Source organism: Protopterus annectens, chromosome 4.part0 (assembly GCF_019279795.1).
Source record: "Protopterus annectens isolate FY-2018-M chromosome 4.part0, PAN1.0, whole genome shotgun sequence".
NCBI lineage: Eukaryota > Metazoa > Chordata > Ceratodontiformes > Protopteridae > Protopterus > Protopterus annectens.
The window spans coordinates 510,090,189-510,112,664 of NC_056733.1; the positions used below are offsets into that span (position 1 = coordinate 510,090,189).

Consider the following 22,476-nt stretch of genomic DNA (forward strand, 5'->3'; position numbering starts at 1 on the left):
AAGGAAGACCTTCTACAGCATCTGGAATATGTTATAGCAGTGCTAAGATGCCTAGGGTATTCTGTGAGCGAAATAAAGTCCAGTCTAGTACCCTCTCAAGACATGTGCTTTCTGGGTGTGAGACTGAATACAGCAGCCCAGATGGCCTTTTTAACCCCGGACAAACAAAAGAGTCTATCACTTTACTTCCATCAACTATCTCATCAGTCCGTGCTGACTGCAAGGACAGTCCTTCAAGCATTAGGGTTCATGGCATCTTGTATTCTGGTGCTTCCCAATGCCAAACTGCATATGAGGAAGCTGCAATGGTATCTCAAAAATGTATGGACACAGCACTGCCAGGATTTGGACACTGTCATTCCAATAATACCTTGCCTTCAAAGGAATTTTTGTGGTGGGCTCAGGAATGTCACCTAAACAAGGGACTCTCTGTGACCCGGCCAGAGGCGAGTCAGATTTTAACGACAGATGCCTCGGACATTGCTTGGGGAGCTCATCTGAATGGAAAGTGGATACAAGACAAGTGGCCTGCCAGACTACAGCATCTACATATCAACATGAAGGAGATGTTAGCAGTCCAGTTTGCATTAATGGCTTTCAAGGAGTTACTTCTTCCAGGGCAGGTGTTGATTCTAACAGACAACACAACTGTCATGTGGTACATCAACAAGCAAGGGGGAACACATTCTTATCCTCTATGCAGGCAAGCAATGATTTTATGGGAGACTGCGCTAAGCTTGCAACTAACTCTTCAGGCAAGGTTTCTGCCGGCAGCACAGGACTCCTTAGCAGATGTGTTAAGCAGACAAATCATGGATCCCCACAGTGGAAACTGGATCTTCATGTATTTCAGAAATTGACAGTGTCATGGGGAACTCCAGACATAGATCTGTTCGCTTCTCCACTAAACCACCAGCTGCCAAAGTTTTGCACAAATGGGTTTCATCACACAGCTTGGAAAGTGGATGCTCTGTCTTTCAGTTGGAAAAACCTTCATGTGTATGCCTTTCCACCTCTGCCTCTTCTTCCAAAGGTGCTATTAAAAGTCAGACAAGACAAGCCAAGGATGATTTTGATAGCTCCAGATTGGCCTCGGCAACACTGGTACCCACTACTAAGGAGTCTGGTAAGGAAGCCTCCATGGCCTTTACCTTTGATTCCTCATCTGTTATCTCAGAAGGACGGTCATCTGCTCAATGTCAAGCTTCACTCTCTTCATCTAACAGCCTGGCATATTCTGTGTTGAAACACAGCAGGTCTCAACTTCCTCAACAAGTTTTAAGTGTGATTATGGAAGCTAGAAGACCTAGTACAAGGAAAGTGATCGCAGAAAAATGGAAGAGATTTTTATTTTGGAGTACAGCAAAGAATTTGGAGATTTCTGAGCCTAATTTGAGTGTGGCTCTTCAATATCTTACTGAGTTATTGGACAAAGGTTTGTCCTTCTCTTCCATTAAGATTCATGCTGCAGCAATTTCAGCTCACTATGATTGTGACCCACCATTGTTTTCGCATCCTTTGTTCAAGCAGTTTCTTAGAGGGGCAAAGAATATAAGACCCCCACGTAGAGCTCCTACTCCTGCTTGGGATCTCAATTTTGTGTTGGAAAAACTTACTCTACAACCTTTTGAGCCTGCGGCTACTGCTGAATTGAAATACTTGTCATGGAAGACTGCTTTTCTGTTGGCTATTACTTCTGCAAGAAGGGTGTCTGAGTTGCAGGCCCTTATGGCAGTAGAGCCCTTTTGATTTTCCATAAGGATAGGGTATCATTACGTACTAATCCTTCCTTTATGCCTAAGGTGGTTTCTAGTGTGGCTTTAAACCAAACTATTCATTTGCCTACTTTTTATGCAGTCCCCAAAATAAAGGGGAAAAGATTTTGCACACTTTAGATGTACACAGGCAATTGCGTTATTATTTAAGCAGGACTAAGGATTTTAGGCAGTCTCAGCAGTTGTTTGTTTCTTTTGCTTTGAGTTCGCAGGGCAAGCCTGTGTCAAAACAAACTATTTCTAGGTGGATTGGGTTTTGCATTGCATTTTGTTATTCCCATCATGGCAAGGAGATTCCAGCTGGGATTAGGCCTCATTCCACTAGGGCTACTGCCACTTCAACAGCATTTCTAAGGGGTGGCAACTAAGGATATTTTGGAGGCAGCTACTTGGAGTTCAGTGCATACTTTCTCTAAGCATTATCACCTTCCTATCTACTCTAAGTCTAGGGCTGGTTTTGCCACAGCTGTTTTGCAAGGCATGTTGTCAGCTCCTACTTCTTTATGATTTGCCAGCCTCCCTTACCTCTGCTTTGGGATTCTACCCAATAGTAAGGACTGCAGCAATGTGGAGCGAAGAACATAGTACAGTTTTGTACCTACCATAAATGTAGATGTTCGAGGATCCACATTGCTGCAGTCCAATTTACCCTCCCTCCTTTCCCTCTGTGTTTAGGGGTGGTTGTGTAGGTGAGGTTATATGCTGATATTTTTGTATATATCTTTTTGTATATATTGTACATATGTTTGGTGCAGGTATTTTGGGCCTTGTCTTTTTAGGGTCTTCTGACATCTGGGGCAAGAAAAGACTGAGGATATGACGTCGGTCATGCGCATTAGTACCCTGACGTACTGACGTCAGTCTAATGCGCCCTGACCGACGTCAGCCTTATACTCTGGTATTCGGGCCGACTGGACAGCGGACTACCCAATAGTAAGGACTGCAGCAATGTGGATCCTCGAACATCTACATTTATGGTAGGTACAAAACTGTACTTTTGTGGTTCCTCCCATTCCCCAAAACACCTCCCGGACGTACCACCCATGCAAAGGGAGGTGGCAGTGCTCAAAATAGAAAAGCTGCTAAGGAAATGAGTCATCCAGCCCATCCTCCGAGATCAGTCTGGATCGGGCATCTATTCCAGGTTCTTTTTTGGTGCCAAAAAATACGGGGGAACCTAAGCCCTATTCTGGATCTTTCTACCCTAAACATATCAGTTGCCAAAGAGAAGTTCCAGATGGTCACTTTACAGTCCATCCTGCCTTACCTGCAGGAGAACGACTGGATGTGCTCAATAGATCTCCAGGATGTGTACTACCATATAAAGATGCACAGACGCTCCAGGAGGTAATGAGAGAATTAATAGACAAGAAAGGGATAGTACATAAAAAACAGAGATATAATGCATATTGTTACAAAATAAATAGATTTATTTAAAGATATTATTAAAGAACGAAGGATATTATGGAAAGTAAGAACTTTCTCTGAGCAAGAAAATATAGATTTGGAAAAAAAGACAAGATTAGAAGGACTGAATATAGTAGTAAGACAGGTAAATGTATGTACAGCAGTGGGTCCTGATAGCTTAGAATATCAAATGTATAAGAACATGACAGTAAGTCAAAAGATGTATTTCATATAACTACGGTGGTGGTGCTGCGGTAGCGTTGTCGCCTCACAGTTAGACGTTGCCCGTTCGATTCTCAGTTAGAGCGTCTTCTGTGTGTCGACATGCATGAATGGGCGTTCCTTCCTTGAAGGTTGTGCTTTAGGCCCGGCAAGCCATTACGTAAAAATCTACTGCTAATCATTAGTGGACCGGAGTTCCGCTGTGGCGACCCCTAACTGGGAAAAGACGAAAGACACAAACAAACTAAATGAATGGTTTAATGAAGGCTTTAAATATAAGGAATTATATACTGGAATTTTTAAATTAGTATGGAAAAAAGGTGATAGAAAAGATGTAAGTAATTGGAGGCCTATTGGTTTGAATAATATTGATTATAAAATCTTTATGAATGTACTATAGAAAAGAGTGGAATTAAAACTTAAGAATATTGTATCAGATTCAGTATATAGTGTTAAAGGAAAAGAATGTTAAGAATTACAAATGATTATTAAATAAGTTGTAGATGGCATGCTAAGTAGACAAAAAAGACTTTAATTATGGTAGCAGTTATAAGTGCAGTTTTTGACACTGTATCGCATAACATGTTATGGGACATTTTCAAAGCTTATAATTTAATTTAAGTACAAAAAGAAAAACGTGTGTGTTACAGCATACACGCTCAACAAAATTAAGCTTGTGATGGATGGCTGAGTGAAGAAATGCATATTAAAAGAGATGGAAGGCAAAGATATCCTTTTAGTAACATTATATTTTCACTAGTTATGAATGCAATAAATGGTTATATCAATTCAGTTTATGGTAATGTTAGATACATTACAAAGGAAGTTATTGATATACCTGTATTGTTATCATATGTGGCTAGCATCATTCTAGTTACCTAGCATTTGTATGGAATGGAGGAAGTTATAAGCAAGTTGAATTTGTTTAGATAAAATTGACATGTGTTTGAACATAGTAAAAAGTAAATGTTTAGGACATGAAGGTAAATGGAACTGAGGAAATTTGCACTCTAACTTCCAATAGGTGGGGCCTAAGCCTTGTGACAGAATCAAATTATGTCCTCACATTTCAAAGAAATGTTCATATCTCTGGAACCATAGGGATTATGAAAGAAATACAAATGGCAAAGTTTTCAGCACAAACTATTTTTATAGTGGTAGTATTCTTTACGTTCCAGGTCTTAAACTAAATTTTATAAGTCACAGTAAACACAGTAACTTTTACATTTGTAATATTTTGTAAATGACTTACAATATCTCAGCAAACTCAAGTTACACACATGCTATCAGCAGCATTTTATTCATCTAGCTGAGAGCTTTCATTTGAGGTCAAGGTGTTCTGTCTGTGTTACTTGTTGCTGAGATATTTAGAAAAATATGAAAATTATAACTGTATCATAAAAACTGTTAATATCTATTTATCGAGTTTGCTATTGTGTAGGCTTTAAGATGAAATATTTTAAAATCTTGCATATAGCATGGTTTGGAATTATCGATGTAAATATGAACAAGCAATGTTTGACACCTAGAGGCATCAGTAGGAGTTAACTGCAAATGCACCTGGAGGTATCACTCGGATGTAATGAGTTAAGGTATTGAATTTAATTCTCAAGAAGTAAAGTTATTAGATATTACATTTGAAAAACAAGATGTATTACTACAATGTGAAAATGTTATAAAAATTCAAAAATGTGTTCTTTTTGGAGGACTTTTAAAGTTTATTTCAAGAAAAAAAAAGTTTTTTGCTTAACTCTCTTATATTAGGAAATATTTTATATATAGCTAGTGTGTTTAGTATGCCGTTGTCAATTAAAAAAATATATTATTACTATTACTTTCTCCTTTATATGGGGATCTTGCTGTAATCCTGTAAAGAGAGGTGTGCTTTATGTTGCAAGAGGATGGTGGTTTAGGACTTCTAAATCCAGTAGTAGTTGCATTTTTGTTACATCATTGTAAAATACTTAAATTGTTAAAGGAAACAAATATGGTAATTTAATGTCTATTATTGAAAAACAAATATAAAAATATAGTATATGATAAAAAGTTGTAAAAGAGTATATGAATGAAGAAATGAAAGCATATCAAGAGAAAATTATGTGGAAAGTAAGTATAGAAGATTTAGAATATGAAAAGAAAAAGTGGTATAAAAAAGTAATGGCGAAATATTTTTATGTATACCCATGGAAGGAATTGAAGGAAGTGAAAATCAGAACTATAAAAGCAAGAAATTATAGTTTTAAAAAGAGAGTAGAATGTCATGATTTTTTTTTGCTGAGGCTGGTGATAAGGAAATTACCAGTCAAAGCAAACATGCCATATAAAAAATAAGTGTTATTGTCATAAAGAAGAAACTGCTGAACATCTTTATGAAATGTAAAATAATTGTTGCATTGTGGACTAAGTTAGATGAAAGTCATTATTTAGACAGCATTAAGGGATACAAAAATATTAATATGGATATGAATGAGTATGCCTTTTGTAAAGATAGTGTTTATTGAAAAGGCTGATAACATATTTAATGTTATGTGGATAATTTAGAACCAAAGAGTGACAGAAATTATGTAAAATACTAAATGAGATTTATCAGAATTTATCAGAAATGTTAAAAAATAGGATTTTGGTTATGGAAAGTAGGATGGAAATCAGATATAAATGTATTTTTGAATGCAAAAAAAGTGATTAAGAGGTCAGTGTAAATAGTTTGTGTATAATATTGTAAATGTTATTTTACTTATTCAGTTTAGATAGTAAATATTTTTAAGATTTGTTAAATAAAGTGCTACTTCTCTGATAGGTGCTGTGTAGGGTCTTTTATTTCCACCTAAGCTACTTACCAACCCAAGGATATGAAACGTTGGTTTGAAGTCTCATCCAAAGGACAGCACATTCAGAAGTGCAGCCACCCCTCTAATGTTGCACTGCATTGTCAGCAATGCAGTGAGTCAAATGTGACAACAGAACCCACAGCCTTTTGATTTTCTAGCACCAAAGCCGAGTATTCTACCTGTTGTTCCATTGATACTGCACACAGAGGTAGTAACTAAATGTAGAATCACAGTTCTGGCTTCCTTTCCTTTTCTTATACTAGCTTTGTATCTTAAAGAGAGAGAAAACATTAATCTGAATATGGAGATATTGGGACACTGATACAGGGCTAAAATATTTGATTTGGTAGAGACTGGAGGACCTCTCTACCAGAAGGGACACTTTCATTTAAGTGATGTCCTGATGTCTGTGATGATTGGATTGTGCAGTTGCACCTAAGATGCTGTCTTGCTTATTTTGCTGTTCTGTCATATTGTTTATCCATTTATTTATTAGAATTTTTTACCAGGAAAGTATGACAGGCCACTTTTCAGTGGTGGCCCGGGGAGAAAAGCTGCACAGTTAACAAATTTTGCAAGATGTCGTATACTATGATGCAATGCAATGCATTGCAAAACAGCAAATATTAAATATCACATACAAGATGCAAACATTAGTATATCTATAAAGAAAAAAAAACACAGAAAAGAGATGGATGATATCACTGTAGTCAACAGAATTTCATTTCAGTTTTACTAAGTAGTAATGATAATGTTAAAAGCTTCCATTAGATTAATACTGTTCCAATAGAATATGTTTAGGGCATTACTACTTGACAGCTGATTGTTTGGTAAGAATTTCTAGGTATGGCTAAGCTGTTAGATTTTATGATGAAAGTCAGAAGCATGTATTATGCGAAAAGACCAAAAGACATTACAACTGATGGATAGAGTAGTAGAAATATTTAGCCGTGAGAAGAGTGGCAGGAGCATAGTTTTGAATCCAGGTGCTGAGTCCTAAGGTTTGCTTTGAAGTATTTTGGATTTATGATTTGTCTTGGGTCTTGTGGGATAGTATTCTAACATTTGGATACATGTGAAGAATACATTGCTTCACCGTGCTTGTTGTTCTGTGGATTAGGACAAGATATACATCCTTAAACTTGTGATATCTACATGGGGAGTACCTTAACGTTATGGTCTTCATTGCTGGACATTTGTTTGGGGGATGAAGTATACTTTGGGCCTGTTTAAGTTGAATTTTTGATAGTTGATACATTCCAACCAGTTTAGTTTGTGGAGTTCTAGGCAGTGATGAGTTTTATTGGAAAATGGGTTGCTTTTGCATTTGTAATTAATTTTGGAAACACTTTATCACAGTATTAAAGTGTTTGTGCTCAGTCAGAGTAAGCTGCATCAATGTGAATCTCTGTGTCTTCTTTTATCTCTTATGCTAGTATGTTGTTAGTGAGTCCTTCTGTATGCAAAGATTTCCCATTTTAATGCAGAACAGTTTGTTAGTGTAAATAGATGTAGTACACTGTGCTTGGGTTCAACTTTGGGAAGTGGAAATGCTGGTAACTGGTACAAACAAAGGATTTTAGGGAGTGTGTCAGATCTGAACCTGACCTCTAAGAGCAGAGTAAAAGGGTCATAACAACAGTTAATAGAATGCTGGGGAGTATTCTCACAGTGAGAGACTCCAAAAGTAAAGAAATAGTTTTTCCTACTGTACTGTGCCATGGTCAGGCCACACTTTCAGTATTGCATGCATTTTTTATTTTTTATATGTTCCTCCAAGACGAGTGCCTGATGGCTAACCTACTTTCACCCACTTGGCCCATTTGTTCCAGCAGAATGGGAACTATATATTCTTGGTCTAGGAAAGAACCCAACTGGCCCATTTATTCCTGCTCAGGAACCTCAGGGGGCTCTCCGTTCTCTCTCAGAGTTGAGAGTAGAGTGCTGGCCAGCTTGCCGGGCATATAAAGATGATCTACTCTCCCCCTTCTCTGACAGCTTCTCCTCTGTCTCTTAAAAGGAAGCATGGTTTGGCATGCCATTTTACTCTTGGCTGCATTGTATGAACGCAGTAGTAGCAGCATAGGATCAACTGGATCACAGCACAAATAGGTGTACAGATACTATTCCGAGTAGATGTCAACTGTGTGGCAAGCCAGAGACACTTCCCTCCTCACAGGATGGGTGATTTGGAAGTAGCCACTCGCTCCCATCCTTCACAGTCAGTTCCTACAGGAACCCAAGCCACTATTTGAACTTGTGTTGCCTGTTGAATTTTCAGGTCTTTACCCCTTTGTGGCACAGCTGTTACTGTATACATTTCTGAAGACTGCACAAGAAGGAGAGGCAAAGGCTGATGGAAGAAAGTCAGCAGAAAGCTGTGTGTGATGGATTAAAGAGGACAGGAGATGGAGTCCTTCTTAGCAGGAATCAGATGAGACCAAACGGATATGATGTGCGTGCACAATCATGTTGGATAGGTGTGAATGTTCTTCCTGAACAGAAATGAGAGGGAGGAAGGAGGAGGGCATAGGGAGAAAAGTTGTAGGGTTCAGAACCTGAGAAAGTACTTTGCAGAAAGGGTTGTGGATCCATGGAATAGACTACTGGAATTGATGGTAAGAAGGAATCCATAGTGACATTCAAGATGACTGAATAGGTGGCAAAAGGAAGATATTAAACAGTCACAAACTGCAAAATACTTGTAAAGATGTGATTAGAGAGGTTAATTGTTTCTTCTTGCTTTTGAACTAATAAATGCATTGTGTATGCATACTGAATTAGTCACAATGTCCAACTTTTCCTGTAGTTGACACAACTGATAACTCAATTAAAGAACATGGTGATTGATAATGTTGTGCTGCTTTTTATCAATACAGCTCTTTTTTGTCTTTTATTTTTCTAATAGATATGTTACCACCATTGCTGAGTCTGCCCACAGAACAAATATGTTACGTTTTTTTATTTTTTTGTCTTTCTAGGTGTCTCTACTGGTGCAGTGCATTCTGGTCTTGCACGCCAAGTTTCTAGTCTTTTGACCAACCATTTGGCCAGGGCCACAGAGTGTTGTGGAAACCAAGCAGCAGGAAATGATGCCTTACAAGATGTTCTCAGTCTTCTGAATGATTTGTCAAGGTATTTTACATAACAGAATGTTAAGAAGAAACGTGCTTAAAAAAAATAGAGGATACAACTTTGCACTAATGGAATTCTTACTTAAAATGAAGCTGTTAGCTCTTTTCTCTTTGCGTAGTATAGAAGGACTAGATATGGTACTAAGTAAAAAAAAGCTTTCAAACAGCTGACCTGTTGTGCTTGTATTCTTTTCACAAACAAGTAATTGTGCTTTCTTTTTTATGATGTTCCGGTAATAAGTTTTCTTGACTGAACAGTTTCACATCAGGTGCTTGCTGAAGGAGTTAGTGTTGCAGGCATAGGCATGGATAAGAGTTATTATTTGTATTTATTTATTTTTTTCATTTTTAAAACATCTGCATGCAATCAACACATTTAAGTTGCAGTATGAGATGTTCAACTTGTATATTATTGTTGCAATACCCTGAGCTAATGGGCTCTTCCCCTTATGACTGTCCACCTTTACAAAGCTAAAGGGGACCTTCCATTCTCTTCAACTGTCAAGACCCTGAAGAAGATATCCATGTAAAGGCAGCTGGAGCACAAAATGCTTTAGAGCATTTTCCTGCCAAAGAGGCCTCCGTCATCTGGCCCCACAGAACTATTGTCCAGCAAGCAATCCTGTGCTGGGCAGACCAGTCACATATTGGGGAAAACTTTCTGCTATATGTATTTTTTCTGAGGAAAACCTGTTTTTTTCTGCCTGAAATATGCTGTCTGGCTAGGAAACATTTTATTTTAGGATTGCCATTGCATTTCTAAGGGAATGTTGTGTGTAAATGCTTATGTGATGAAATGGCAACCAGTGTCAAAGCTTGACCATTTCCTGGTGATTGTCTAATGCCATTGATTTTTTTAAACACTCACCACAATAAGCCACTTCTACAAGGGCTTTGGCTTCATCACGGGTGTTATGGAGAGGGGTGGACTCGAAGTATTCTAAAAACAGAAATTTGGTCCTCTGCTCCCACTTTATAAACTTAAAACTTAAAACTAGATTCCTTTTCCAGGTCCAGAACAGTCATTGCTAGAACCATTCTCCTGAGATTCGTGGAGTATTACTTTTTTGGCTTCCTTCCTTTGTTAATTGTGTAAGCTATGGTAGTCTATCTATATAGCTTAGACAACTGCGAGAGTGATCTGTGCATTGAAAGTAGTATAGTTGTGTAAGTAAACTTGCCATAACAGTAGATATTCTAGAAGTAGATCAGTGTTGCAGTAGCCTTTCTTCTCTTCTGCCCCGCTTCTTTGCTTGTTTTTTTTTCTTCTTTTGTGGTTTTAGTTATTGTATTTGTTTATTTTCTTAATCTATTTTATATTTATTTATTTATCGTTGTTTACTGAGAAAGTCTGACAAAGATAAAACCCTTTTCAGCGCAGGCCTGGGGAGAGTAGTACCACATTTAACACCAGTTATGACTTGTATGTAAAATACAGTTACATGATATCAGAAGGAATACAAAGTATAGGAAAGTGTGCATTCATGAGAGAAAAGCTTTACAATAGCTTGTATAAACATCATTTAGAAACTGAGTTGTACATAGCTTACATGAGCATATACAGTGATGATCATTCATCAGAAATAGACAGGCTTATATATAATAGAACTATAACATTGCAAGAGATACTGTAATATTATTACCTGTAATGTCTAGCAATTAAAAATAATGAAAAGAAGAGGTAGCTTTACTATGAAAATATTAGAAAGGAGGGAGGTAGTAAATAATGTAATATAGTGTATGTTAGTAGTGGAGCAACTGTGAATATATTGTTACATTTAAGAGTGAGAAGTAAAGGAATTATGAAAGTGAGAATAGTTTGGGCACTACTTGGATCATTATAAGGAGTATAAGATTTTGATAGCCGAGGAGAGAGAGTGGTTAAACTGTGACAATGAAATAAATAGTGATTGATTTAATTAGAGATAACAGACTGTCTTGTCACTTGGAACCTGTGATTGATCTAACTTCTGTTTAGCCTCCTTCCACATATCCTTAATTGTCATAACAGAATCCTTTTTAATCCATACACCTAAATATGCCATTTTACCATGGCACTTAATATAAGTATTGCTGAACCAATTCTTACATGAATACATAATTTACTGCTGTAGCTGTTGTTATATCTTCATTTAATTTATATTCTGAAAAGGCTTGAAACTGTCTCAGAACAGTCCACACCAGCTGAAATGTAATTTTCTGGATTTATCAATTACAAAATACCATCCACAAATAAATCCAACTTTTCTTGATTACCACAGCAGTTATGTCTTTGAATTTATGAATCCAATATTTTCTGTACTTAAGGCTCTAAATATAAAGCAAATGACAGGACTAGAAGACATCCCTGCCCGGTTTCTTTGTTGAAACACTACTTATCAGAGAGGACCCCTCCCATTTTAATTCTTTCCACTGAACCTTAATACATTCTCCTTATCAACCTTATTGTGTCAGAGAATTCAAATGTTACCGATGTCCTGCTAATAAAGTCACCACTGATACTGATGCCTTCTCTGCATCAGGACACTCCATTCATAGCAGTGAATCATCATTGATGTTCTTCGTGTTTCACTGTTGCAGTCATCACATTTGGGTTATCCCTGCCAGGGTAGCCCTTGGCCAGCCCGAATACCAGAGGCTTAGTATTTCTGCGTTGGTTGCTGTCGCTTCAGGACTGACGTCAGGTCGTCAGTAGTATAAAGTAAGGGAGCCAACGCCATTACTCCAGTCTTTCTTGCCGCTGAGCCCGAAGCAGAAGCAGTTTGCACGAGTACCGGTCAGCTGCTACCTGAATTTCATCATCTGAATTGAAGCTGAAGTCTTCTAAAGCTAAGTACCCCGTTGCGGATCCTTTTTTCTTGCACTAACCGATGTCAGAAAAAATTAACAATTGCCTATCCTGTGGAAAGCAAATATTACACCGACCGATGTCAGAAAAAATTAACAATTGCCTATCCTGTGGAAAGCAAATATTACACCGAGACTTTCATTCTTACTGTCACTTACTTAGGCCCAGACCATGACGTCCCCTGCTGTCGCTTCTGTGCTTTGTTCTACTCTAGTGCTATATGTCGTTGGGCCCTTATTGTAACTAGATATTTTCGCTTACAGTCCTCAAATTCCAATATGGCTTCAGTAAGCCATCCGACAGCAAATCTTCCGAAAAAACTTAAAGGTAAAGACAGAGACAGACCGCACAGGTCCAAACCTACCAAAGACGCTTCTGTTAAGCTAGTCGTCAGTTCTCCCATCCTCAGTGAGGTGCTTTTGCAGCCCCTGATGCCCACTTCTGTGGATTCACAGGCTGCTACCAAGACCCTTCCGAAGTCCAGTATGCCGCAAAACTCCCTCAGATAGGGATTCCCGAGCACTAGACAGATGGGGTAAAAAAGTATACACCTCTGCTACTCTTGCTATCAGAGCACTAAATTGCCAGTTCCATATGCTAAAATTTCAGCAGCATACTCTGGAACGCCTCAAACAAAAAATGTCTCCCTTTCCTGCTTGTGCAGAATCTAAAGAGTTACAAGAGTTGATGCATTTTGCAAGTCAAGTAACCAAACACACCTTGCACTGTGGTTTTGACGCCCTAGAGGCTTCTTGCAGGGTAGCAGTCACCGGTTCTGTCCTTAAAAGACATGCCATGCTTTGCTTAAGAAACAGCCCTTGCCAGATCATGTTAAATCTAAATTGTTGGATGTCCCCTTGCACAAAGACACCTTTTTTGGCAGTAAGGCAGAAGAGGTCTTAAAAGTGATGGAAGAAAAAGCCAAATCTATGCAGACAGTTAAGGACTTCTTAAAGGTCCAGCCGCCCAGGTTCAGCAGGCATTGCCCCAGCCGCCCAGGTTCAGCAGGCATTGCCTCTTCAAGCACTGGTCCTTTCCTGCTCCCACCAGGCCAGTACAGCCCAGACCCCATGGAAGCAGACCCCCCCAGACAGCAGTCACAGGGAATGCAGAGATTTAAACAGTGGACTTCCTCCACTTCAAAACCAGGGAGTTCCAAGCCACCCCCTTATGTTAAGAATTCTCAATGACTCTCCTTGCCCACCACCCCCCTCTGCTCACCTTCACTTATCCCTAGGAGGAAAACTCTCCTTTCACACAAGCACCTGGGCCACCATTACCAGCGACCGCTGGGTTCTCAACATAGTGTCCCAGGGATACACATTTTCTTTCAACACCCTTTCAGCTCCAGAAGGGTTCCCAGATCTACCTCCAAACCAGTAGGCAGAGGTGCAAAAGCAAGTCCTTTCCCTGCTCTCTATGAGGGCAGTAGAGCACATTCCTGCAGAAAAGAAAGGCCAAGGTTTCTACTCCAGACTTTATCTGGTACCCAGAAAAGAGGGCACCTGGCAACTCCATCCTCGATCTATCCATTCTAAAGACCTTCGTGGTGATACCAAAATTCAAAATGCTCACCATCCAGTAGCTGCTACCCATGCTCTCCAAGAATGCTTGGCTAGCCACCCTATACTTAAAAGTGGCCTACCTCCACATTGCTATCAGGGAATCATGCAGAAAATTTATCAGTTTCAGGGCAGGATCTCTGCACTTTCAGTTCTCTGCACTTCCCTTTGGTTTATCTACTGCTCCCAGAGTTTTCACAAAATGTCTGGCTCCGGCCATTGCCTTTTGCAGACAAAGGAATATCCAGATTTACTGATACTTAGACAACTGCCTAATTCAGGCAGACAGCCAGGAAAAGCTGCTCAAGCACCTGGCCTTTGTCAAGTCTCTATTAACTTCCCTAGGGTACACAATCAACAAAAAAAAAATCCAAACAAGTGCCCACCCAAAGGATTATATTCCTGGGAGCAAGCCTGGACACGGCATTCTAAATGGCATTACTTACACCAGAAAAGCAAACTTTCCTGACACCCTACTTCTCTCAACTAGCCACCAGACCCCAGTTATCTGCAAGGAAAATCCTGCAAGCTCTGGGGTTCATGGCATCTTGCATTCTACTCATTCCATATGCCAGACTACATATGAGGAAACTTAAACGGTACCTAAAAAGCCTTTGGTTTCAACACACCCAAGCCGTAGAGACTCTTATACCCATGTTACCTTGCCTCAGAAAAGATTTTCTTTGGTGGGCAACAGCATGCTCCCACAACAAGGAACTACCTTTCTCACCATCCCCTGCTGCCCAGACCCTCACCACAAACCCATCAGACTATGCCTGGGGGGGGGGGGGCACAACTGGACGGCAGGTGCATACAGGGCCAGTGGTGCCCACAGCAAATCCATCTGCACATCAACCAAAAAGAGATGATAGCTGTCTAGCACGCCTTGACAGCTTTCAAGCCCCTTCTCTCCCCAGGGGGTCTCCTGATCAAAGCAGACAGCACCACTGTGATGTGGTATATCAACAAGCAGGGAGGGACTCACTCCTATCCTCTATGCAGGCTGGCCGTGAACCTTTGGCACACAGCCTCTGCTATGCAACTTCACCTGTTAGCACAATTTCTGCCAGGTTCTCAAAACTCTCTGGCAGACCACTTGAGCAGAAATCTTTTGGACCCACACGAGTGGCAGCTCGACAAAAGAACCTTTACCCTGATAACTCAGAAATGGGGCACCCCGAAGGTCGACCTCTTTACCTCCTACACCAACCTTCAGCTCAGCAAGTTCTGCACCAGGGAGCATCACTGCATGGCTTGGAAAGTGGATGCCCTGTACTTCCCCTGGGTCAATCTATCAGTGTATGCCTTTCCTCCACTACCTCTCATCCCCAGGGTACTGCTCATAATAAAGGAGGAAAAGCTGAGGAGAATTCTTATTGCTCCAGACTGGCCTCGCCAGCACTGGTACCCACTGCTGCGCAGACTGTTACCATTGCCACCATGGCATCTCACTCATATTCCAACCCTCTTGACACAGAGGGAAGGAGAATTCATGCATCCCCAATTGCAGACCCTCAATTTTGCAGCTTGGCTTATTCCCTAACCCCCAATCAATCTGCCAACCTCAGTACACAGGTTCTAGATGTCATACATGAGGCCAGATGCCCTAGCATTAGAAAGTCTTATGCGGGCAAATGGAAGAAGGATCAGCATCGGGATTCAGGCTAAGGGAGCCAGTACGGCACAGCCCTCCCTCCCCTCTCATCCTGGATTACTTAGCTGACCTGCTACACAGTGGTCTCTCTTTTTTCCTATATTAGAATTCATGCCTCTGCTATCTCTGCTCATTTTCCCCACTGAGCAGCCCCTTTTCTCACACCCTCTAATCAAACATTTGTTAAGAAGGGCTAGCAACTTGAGGCCACCCAGAAGAGCACCAGCCCCAGCTTGGGACCTTTAACTTTATGTTGGAAAAGCTCACCCTGCCCCCCTTTGAACCAGCCTCTTCAGCAAAGCTAAAATTTCTCTCCTGGAAGACAGCTTTCCTTCTGGCCATCATTTCAGCCAGAAAGGTCTCTGAGCTGCAAGCACTCATGGCTGTGGAACCCTTCATCATCTTCCATGCTGACAGGGTATCCCTCAGGACTCGCCCATCATTCATGCCCAAGGTAGTGTCCAGTGTGGCTCTCAACCAATCCATTCATTTGCCCACCTTTTTCCCTAACCCACAGAACAAGGGGGAAAGGATCCTGCACTCTCTAGATGTGTACAGACAGCTCAGATTCTATCTAAACAGGACTAAATCCTTTAGAAAGTATGATCAACTGCTGGTTAGCTGTGCTGCAGGGGCAGAGGGCAAAGCCATCTCCAAACAAACCATTTCAAAATGGATGAGACACTGCATCCATTTCTGTTACAAGCAACATGGAAAGCCTCCCCCCCATGGGGGCCAGGACTCACTCAGCCAAGGCAACCTCCACCTCTGCAGCTTTCTTCAGAGGAATCCCCACCAAGAACATCCTGGAGGCTACCACCTGGACATCTGTTCACACCTTTACCAAAGATTTACACCTGCCTATCTTCTCCAAATCTATGGCAGAGTTTGCCTTTGCAGTCTTGCAGGACATCCTAGCCAGCCCCTAGTTTTCTTGACTGCCTCCACCCATTTCCTCAGCTTTGGGAATCAACCCAAATGTAATGACTGCAACAGTGAAACACGACGAACATAGTACAGTTGTGTACACTTACCATAAATGTATATGTTCCAGTGTATTCACTATTGCAGTCCTGGTTTCCCTCCTTCCCATCACCCTCTTCTTCTTTTCTTTCCTTACAAGGGACATATTGGTATTTACTTTCTACTAGTGGGGTTTTTCCACCAGAATCTGGTTCCCACTTTGGGGGCTTCTGACAGGTTAGGCACAAAAAACTGATGTAATGGCGTCGGCTGCCTTACTTTATACTACTGACAACCTGACATCAGTCCTGAAACGACAGCAACTGACGCAGAAATACTAAGCCTCTGGTATTCGGGCCGGCCATGGGCTATCCCCCAGCCTTTAAAATATTGTTTAACAAAGCTTTCCTGGTCTTGCCCTCCTAACTTGTAGATTAACACAAGAATACCATCTATTCTTGGAGACTTCCCTGTTGGTTTATTATACAGCACTGTTTTTTTATTTCATATCCTCCTGTCTTAGCTTTTAATTTCTGTGTCTCATCTTGTCATAACTAAGTCTTCCATAAATATTTTCATTTGTGCCTTTTCTTGATTTTCCCATCAAATGCTTTAGACACATTTTTGAACCATCTCTAATACTCCTGTAGGATCTCTGGTTACTTTTCTTGTTGGCTTCCTAGGTTTGCCTACACCTCTTTCTGTTTTGCTTTGCATAATTTGTTGTGCTAAAAGTTTTCGCAGTCTTGAGATATTATCAGAAGTAGCTTATTAACAGCAACATTTCTAAATTCATGCATGCTGTCCAAATACTCCCTTATTTTTCCTCTAGCGCTGCAGTTTTAACTCCTTTTGTTCTTTGAGGCTCTTTGCAGTACTTTACACTTTGTCAAACCCTCTAAATAATTCCTTTTGCTTCTTTCCCACATCTCTTTCTGTCCTTTTTCTAGTAGGTTTTTAAGTCTATTTTCATTTTACCCCGCTCTACTAATTTCTATCTTCCCTTTTAGCTCTTGAATCATATGCGTTATACCCATTCCTTAAATTTCTATATTTTTGACATAGAACTGGGAAAGTGCCAGTGTCTCATTTTTGCATCATTACACTGCATCTTTTTAGTTTTTATTGGTGTGTGATCTGATATAGTTATTGGTTTGGACTCAAAGCTTTAAATTAATGTACTCATTTGAAATAACATTTCTGTCTAGTGTAGCTCAGTTATTGTACCTTGGAGAATAATGTATGAATTCTGAGTTCCTGCTGCTATATTCACATCTTCCATACCAACTGTTCTTATATATTTGTTCTAAAATCTATAGTCGGTTGCGTTATTTTCCCTTCTCGGGGCCCCCCCATAACTTCCTCATTATTGCAAGTCAGATTCCAGTCCCCATCCATCTGTAAGTAATATTCCCTGCCAAAAGCTAATTATTTCTCCCAAAAAAAATCAATAAACTCCATAATAGTAATTTTAAGTAGTATATAAATACATACTGCAATAAACTTCCTGCCTGACAATAACTAGTTGTTATAACAAGTCTACCATTGTATAGTCCTTTTTTTCTTCTGTCAGTATTGGAACCTCTCTCACAATCAGTATTATACTTCCCTTTTCATCTGTCCTTGATATTCTGTCGAGTTTATACCCTAAAATCCTTTCTTTGCCTAATTCTTTTCTTTTTGAAACACCTGTATTGAACTGTCACTTGTGACATAGGCAAATTTACATTCATATAAAAGTAATCAAACTATATTAACATAACAAACATTATACTTCACATATATTGCCTTATATCATATAAAATGAGCAAAATTACATAAATTATTCAGTTCTTGCCTTTCCTTTTTTAAACGTCTTTTTTAAACCATCACTTACTGCATAGGCATTCATACATTTATATTAATGAAAACAAACCACACCAACACAGTCATAGTTTCAAGCATTGTACATCACAAATCATACTGACATACTCCCAGTAGCAAACATTATATATCACTTATAATCTACCCAATCTTTCTCCCTAAAGTATTACATAGCTCATTTAAGACCTGACGCCTTTTAGATGTCATTTTTCCCTTGTATGTATTGATCCCACAATTCCCAATTTTTCCTATGTAGTTTGCGCCTACCCTTTTCTAAAGATCTCAGTTCCAGTTGTTTTATCCCTGTTACTATATTCACTACTTCCAGTATAGTTGATTTAGATTTTAATTTCCCTTTTTTTAGTAACTGCTTTTTTTGGCAGCCACCATTATTAGACACAGCAAAGCCTTAACATGAATTGGCAGTTCAGATTCTGTATCATAGCTTAGAAAAATCATCTCCCTCGTCAGACCAATCTACCCACCCAGCATCTCCAACAGTGCATCCTGCAGGAAATCCTTTAAGTCCACAAACTCACCGCACTCCCAGAAAATATGTTTATTACCTCTTTCTTCGCTTTCACACCTCCAACAATTACTGTCTGCCTGACGAAAAATGCTCTGAAGTCTACTTGGGGTATAAAAATATCTGTGTAAACATTTCCAGGCAAAAATCCTAAATCGTCTAGATTTTGTTGCATATTGGGGAGACATACATATATCCTCCCATTGTTTCTTGGTGAATTGCTTATCCAGTCTGTCTCTTCCCAGTCCTTTCTAACCTCCTCTGATTGATTCTTACAGTTATCATGCAATATTTTTATATGCTCTACTAATTATTTATTTTTTAATGGCAACTTCTGTTCTACATTCTATTAAAAACTCTTACCAGTCTTTCATTTAGGACCCACCTATTTCTTTCTCTTTGCCTATACAATCATAGCAATCCATGATAGGGAAGGCAATTTCTGACCTGCAGTCCAAACAAATTATTGGTGTCTTCCCATTCTATCATATTTCCTTCTGTAGTTATTTGCTGTCAATACCTTGCTGCAGTAGCGTTGTCGCCTCACAGCAAGACGTTGTCGCGTTCGATTCTCAGCTAGAGCGTCTTCTGTGTGGAGGCATGCGTGAATAGGCGTGCCTTCGTTGAAGGTTGTGCGTCAGGACTGGTAACTCGGCACGTAAAAATCCACTACCAAACTTTAGCGGACCAGAGTTCCGCTGTGGCGACCCCGAAAGACACAACAACCACCACCACCTTGGTTCCTTTGCCAGTTTTCTCCAGTAAATTCTGGCCCCCTTTTGCCTACTGTCTGTTTTCCTAATTGCAGTCATCCCTATTGGCATAATCCCCTTCTCCCATTCCTGTGTTGGTTTAGTTCTTAGAATACTTTCTGCTACTTTATGGGTGTAATATTTTGCATGATTATTGTTATTCTCCTTAAAGGCCTGCATCCAAAATCTCAGTCTCTCGTTGTTTCTTGAGCTTCCCCCATGTTTCTTCATCACCCCTTTCCACTTTGAATTGTAGTTTTATGCTTGTGCTTTGTATAGGAGTCTTAATTGTGTAGCTCTGAAATACTCCTTCAAATTGGGTAATCCCACTCCTTCCTGTTATATTGGAAGCATCATCTTATCCTACTTGACTCTTTCCGTCTTCCCCTCCCATGTAAAGTCCTTCAGCTCTTTATTAATTACTACCCACAACTTCTCTGGTTGGTAAAAATATGCCTCACCTGTGTATAAGACTAAAGGGACTAAAAACATTTTAACTGCTTGTATCTTACTATCCATATCCATATAACAAAGCTTCTATTTTCTCAATTTTTATATTATCTTTTGTTTAGTTTCTTCCCACATATAATTTGCTGCCACTCTAGAATAATTTTTAATCCATACTGCTAAATATTTCATTTTATCATGTCCCCATAATTATGGGTATTTCTGAACCAGTTCATGTGTGGGTACATAATTTACCGCTATTGTTTTTGTTTTATCTTCATTCATTTTGTATCCCAGAAAGATATGAAACTGTCTCAAAGTGTTCCACAACACTGTTAATGTCTTTTTTCTGGTTTTGTCAGGTACAAAGTAATGTCATCTGCAAATAAAGCCAGCTTTTCTTGACTACCATACAAATTATATCCTTGAATTTCTGAGTCCCTTGTTTTCTTTGCCAGTGATTGTAGATGTAATACAAATAATAAAGAAAGAAGATGCCCATTGCTGGTTCTCTTTGCTCAAGCAGAAATGATCAGAGAGGACCCCACCCACATTAATTTTCACCTCCAATCCCTCATATATTCTCCTAAGCAACCTTATAATTTTTCAGGAAATGCAAATGCTTCCATTGCCATGCTTATAAAGTCCCACCTTACTCTATCAAATGCTTTCTCTGCATCAAGACCCACTAACACTAACAGCAATTGTATTTTATTCCAAAAAAAACATAGAAGGCAGGCAGGCAAAACACGAACACTTCTCCTTAGGGCAACCAAATCCTTTATTGTTAAACCAACAAGATAAGCGCTTTCGTCTCAATTTTAGACAAAGAGACTTCATCAGATAAAGATAGAAAAAACAAAACTAGATTTAAAAACCAGAACCAAGACCCAGATGACATCATTTCCTGCTAACAGGGTTAACCATTTTTAAAGTGACAGCATTAAAATCAAATAACAGTTTGCCGATATCAAAACAATACCGTACTAGTTATAAAAACATCAAACACTATGGCATAAAGCAAGAACTTCATCTAATATAATATCATATCTTCGCTACCTTATAAAATATATAAGATACATATACTAAAAATTATGAATGCACATAAAATGTATGAGCAAGTAATTGAATAAAAGTATATATGGTTAAATGGAAATAGGCAAAGCCAAGCTAAATAAATATATGTAGTAAAAAATGTATATATTAAATCAGGGTAATGTAATCACATACTGTAAATGCATATTAATATCCTAAAAATGCATATGAAAATATATAAATATACAAAAATGCAATAAATATGAAATAAATATGAATAAAATTGTAAAAATAGGAATATATATATATATATATATATATATATATATATATATATATATATATATATATATATATATGAACCATGAATGCAAATGCATCATAAATATTCAAATATTACTGTCTACTCAATGCTTTTATCTTTTGTAGACTACTAATCGACACATTTTCATTCAAGCCTGGCCAATATATTGAATTAAGAAGAAGCTGCCAAGATAATTCCATTTTTTCAAGCAGATATGGCCAGGCACCACCCCTAGGTGAAATTGTTATATTATCCAATACTACAAATGTTAAATCATGCTGTGGGTATACCATAATATCTTTGGCCAGTGCATTGCATTCATGGCCATCATGTATATTCCTTAACTGTTCCCCTAGTCTGCTTTTCAACATATACTTGTTTTACCGATATAAAAACATGGGCAAATTACTACAAAGGGTGCAATAAACCACTCTCTCTGTTAAACAAGAGAATTTCCCTTTTACCCAAATTTTCATCCCATTTACTTCCACTACTTCAGTTTCTAAAACGTTTTTACAAAACTTGCACATACCACATTTGTGCATATATCCTTTGCCTTGTTTAGGTTTATTATACTCAAACATATTCTTTAAACAATGACCTTTTTGTATGCACAAATGGGAGCCTCTCCCAGAATATCCTTCATTTCCTTGTCATTTTTTATGAACTCCCAATTCTTGATTAAAATATTCCTATAGTATTTGCATCTGTATTATAAGTAGTTAAAAAGTTATTTTCATAAAGTGTACTTGTCCTACTAGTATTAGTTTCCCCAATATTGGTCATAACTACCTCCTGTAAATTTATCTCCCATAACATTATTAACTTTTATCATACCCTTATTACTCAAAATAGGTACAAAATATCAGTTTTCTTTTTTTTTTTTTTTTTTTTTTTTAACCTCATCCATGATTTGTTCTATTAATTTACCTGGATATCCTCTTTTGACAAACGTCTGTTTGAGTATATTGCATTCCTCCCAAAAGGTCTCCCACCCAGTAGTCATTTGGGCCGCCCTAACAAACTGACCCTTAACTACTGCCCGTTTTTGATAGAACGGATGACAACTACTGAAATGGAGGAAACTATTAGAATAAGTATTCTTGCGATAAATTTTAGCTACAAAACTATTATTGATTTCATTTTTCATTAATAA

At 38.8% G+C, this 22,476-nt stretch overlaps 1 protein-coding gene across 2 annotated transcripts in view; it reads left to right on the forward strand.

Moving 5' to 3' along the window:
* HECTD4 (HECT domain E3 ubiquitin protein ligase 4) overlaps positions 1-22,476 on the forward strand; it is a 5,422,508-nt gene that overhangs the window by 3,034,020 nt on the left and 2,366,012 nt on the right. For both annotated transcript variants that reach the window (XM_044068422.1, XM_044068423.1), the window contains exon 35: positions 9,214-9,367. In XM_044068422.1, the coding sequence (XP_043924357.1) occupies positions 9,214-9,367 (154 nt within the window). The remainder of the gene's footprint in view (positions 1-9,213; positions 9,368-22,476) is intronic.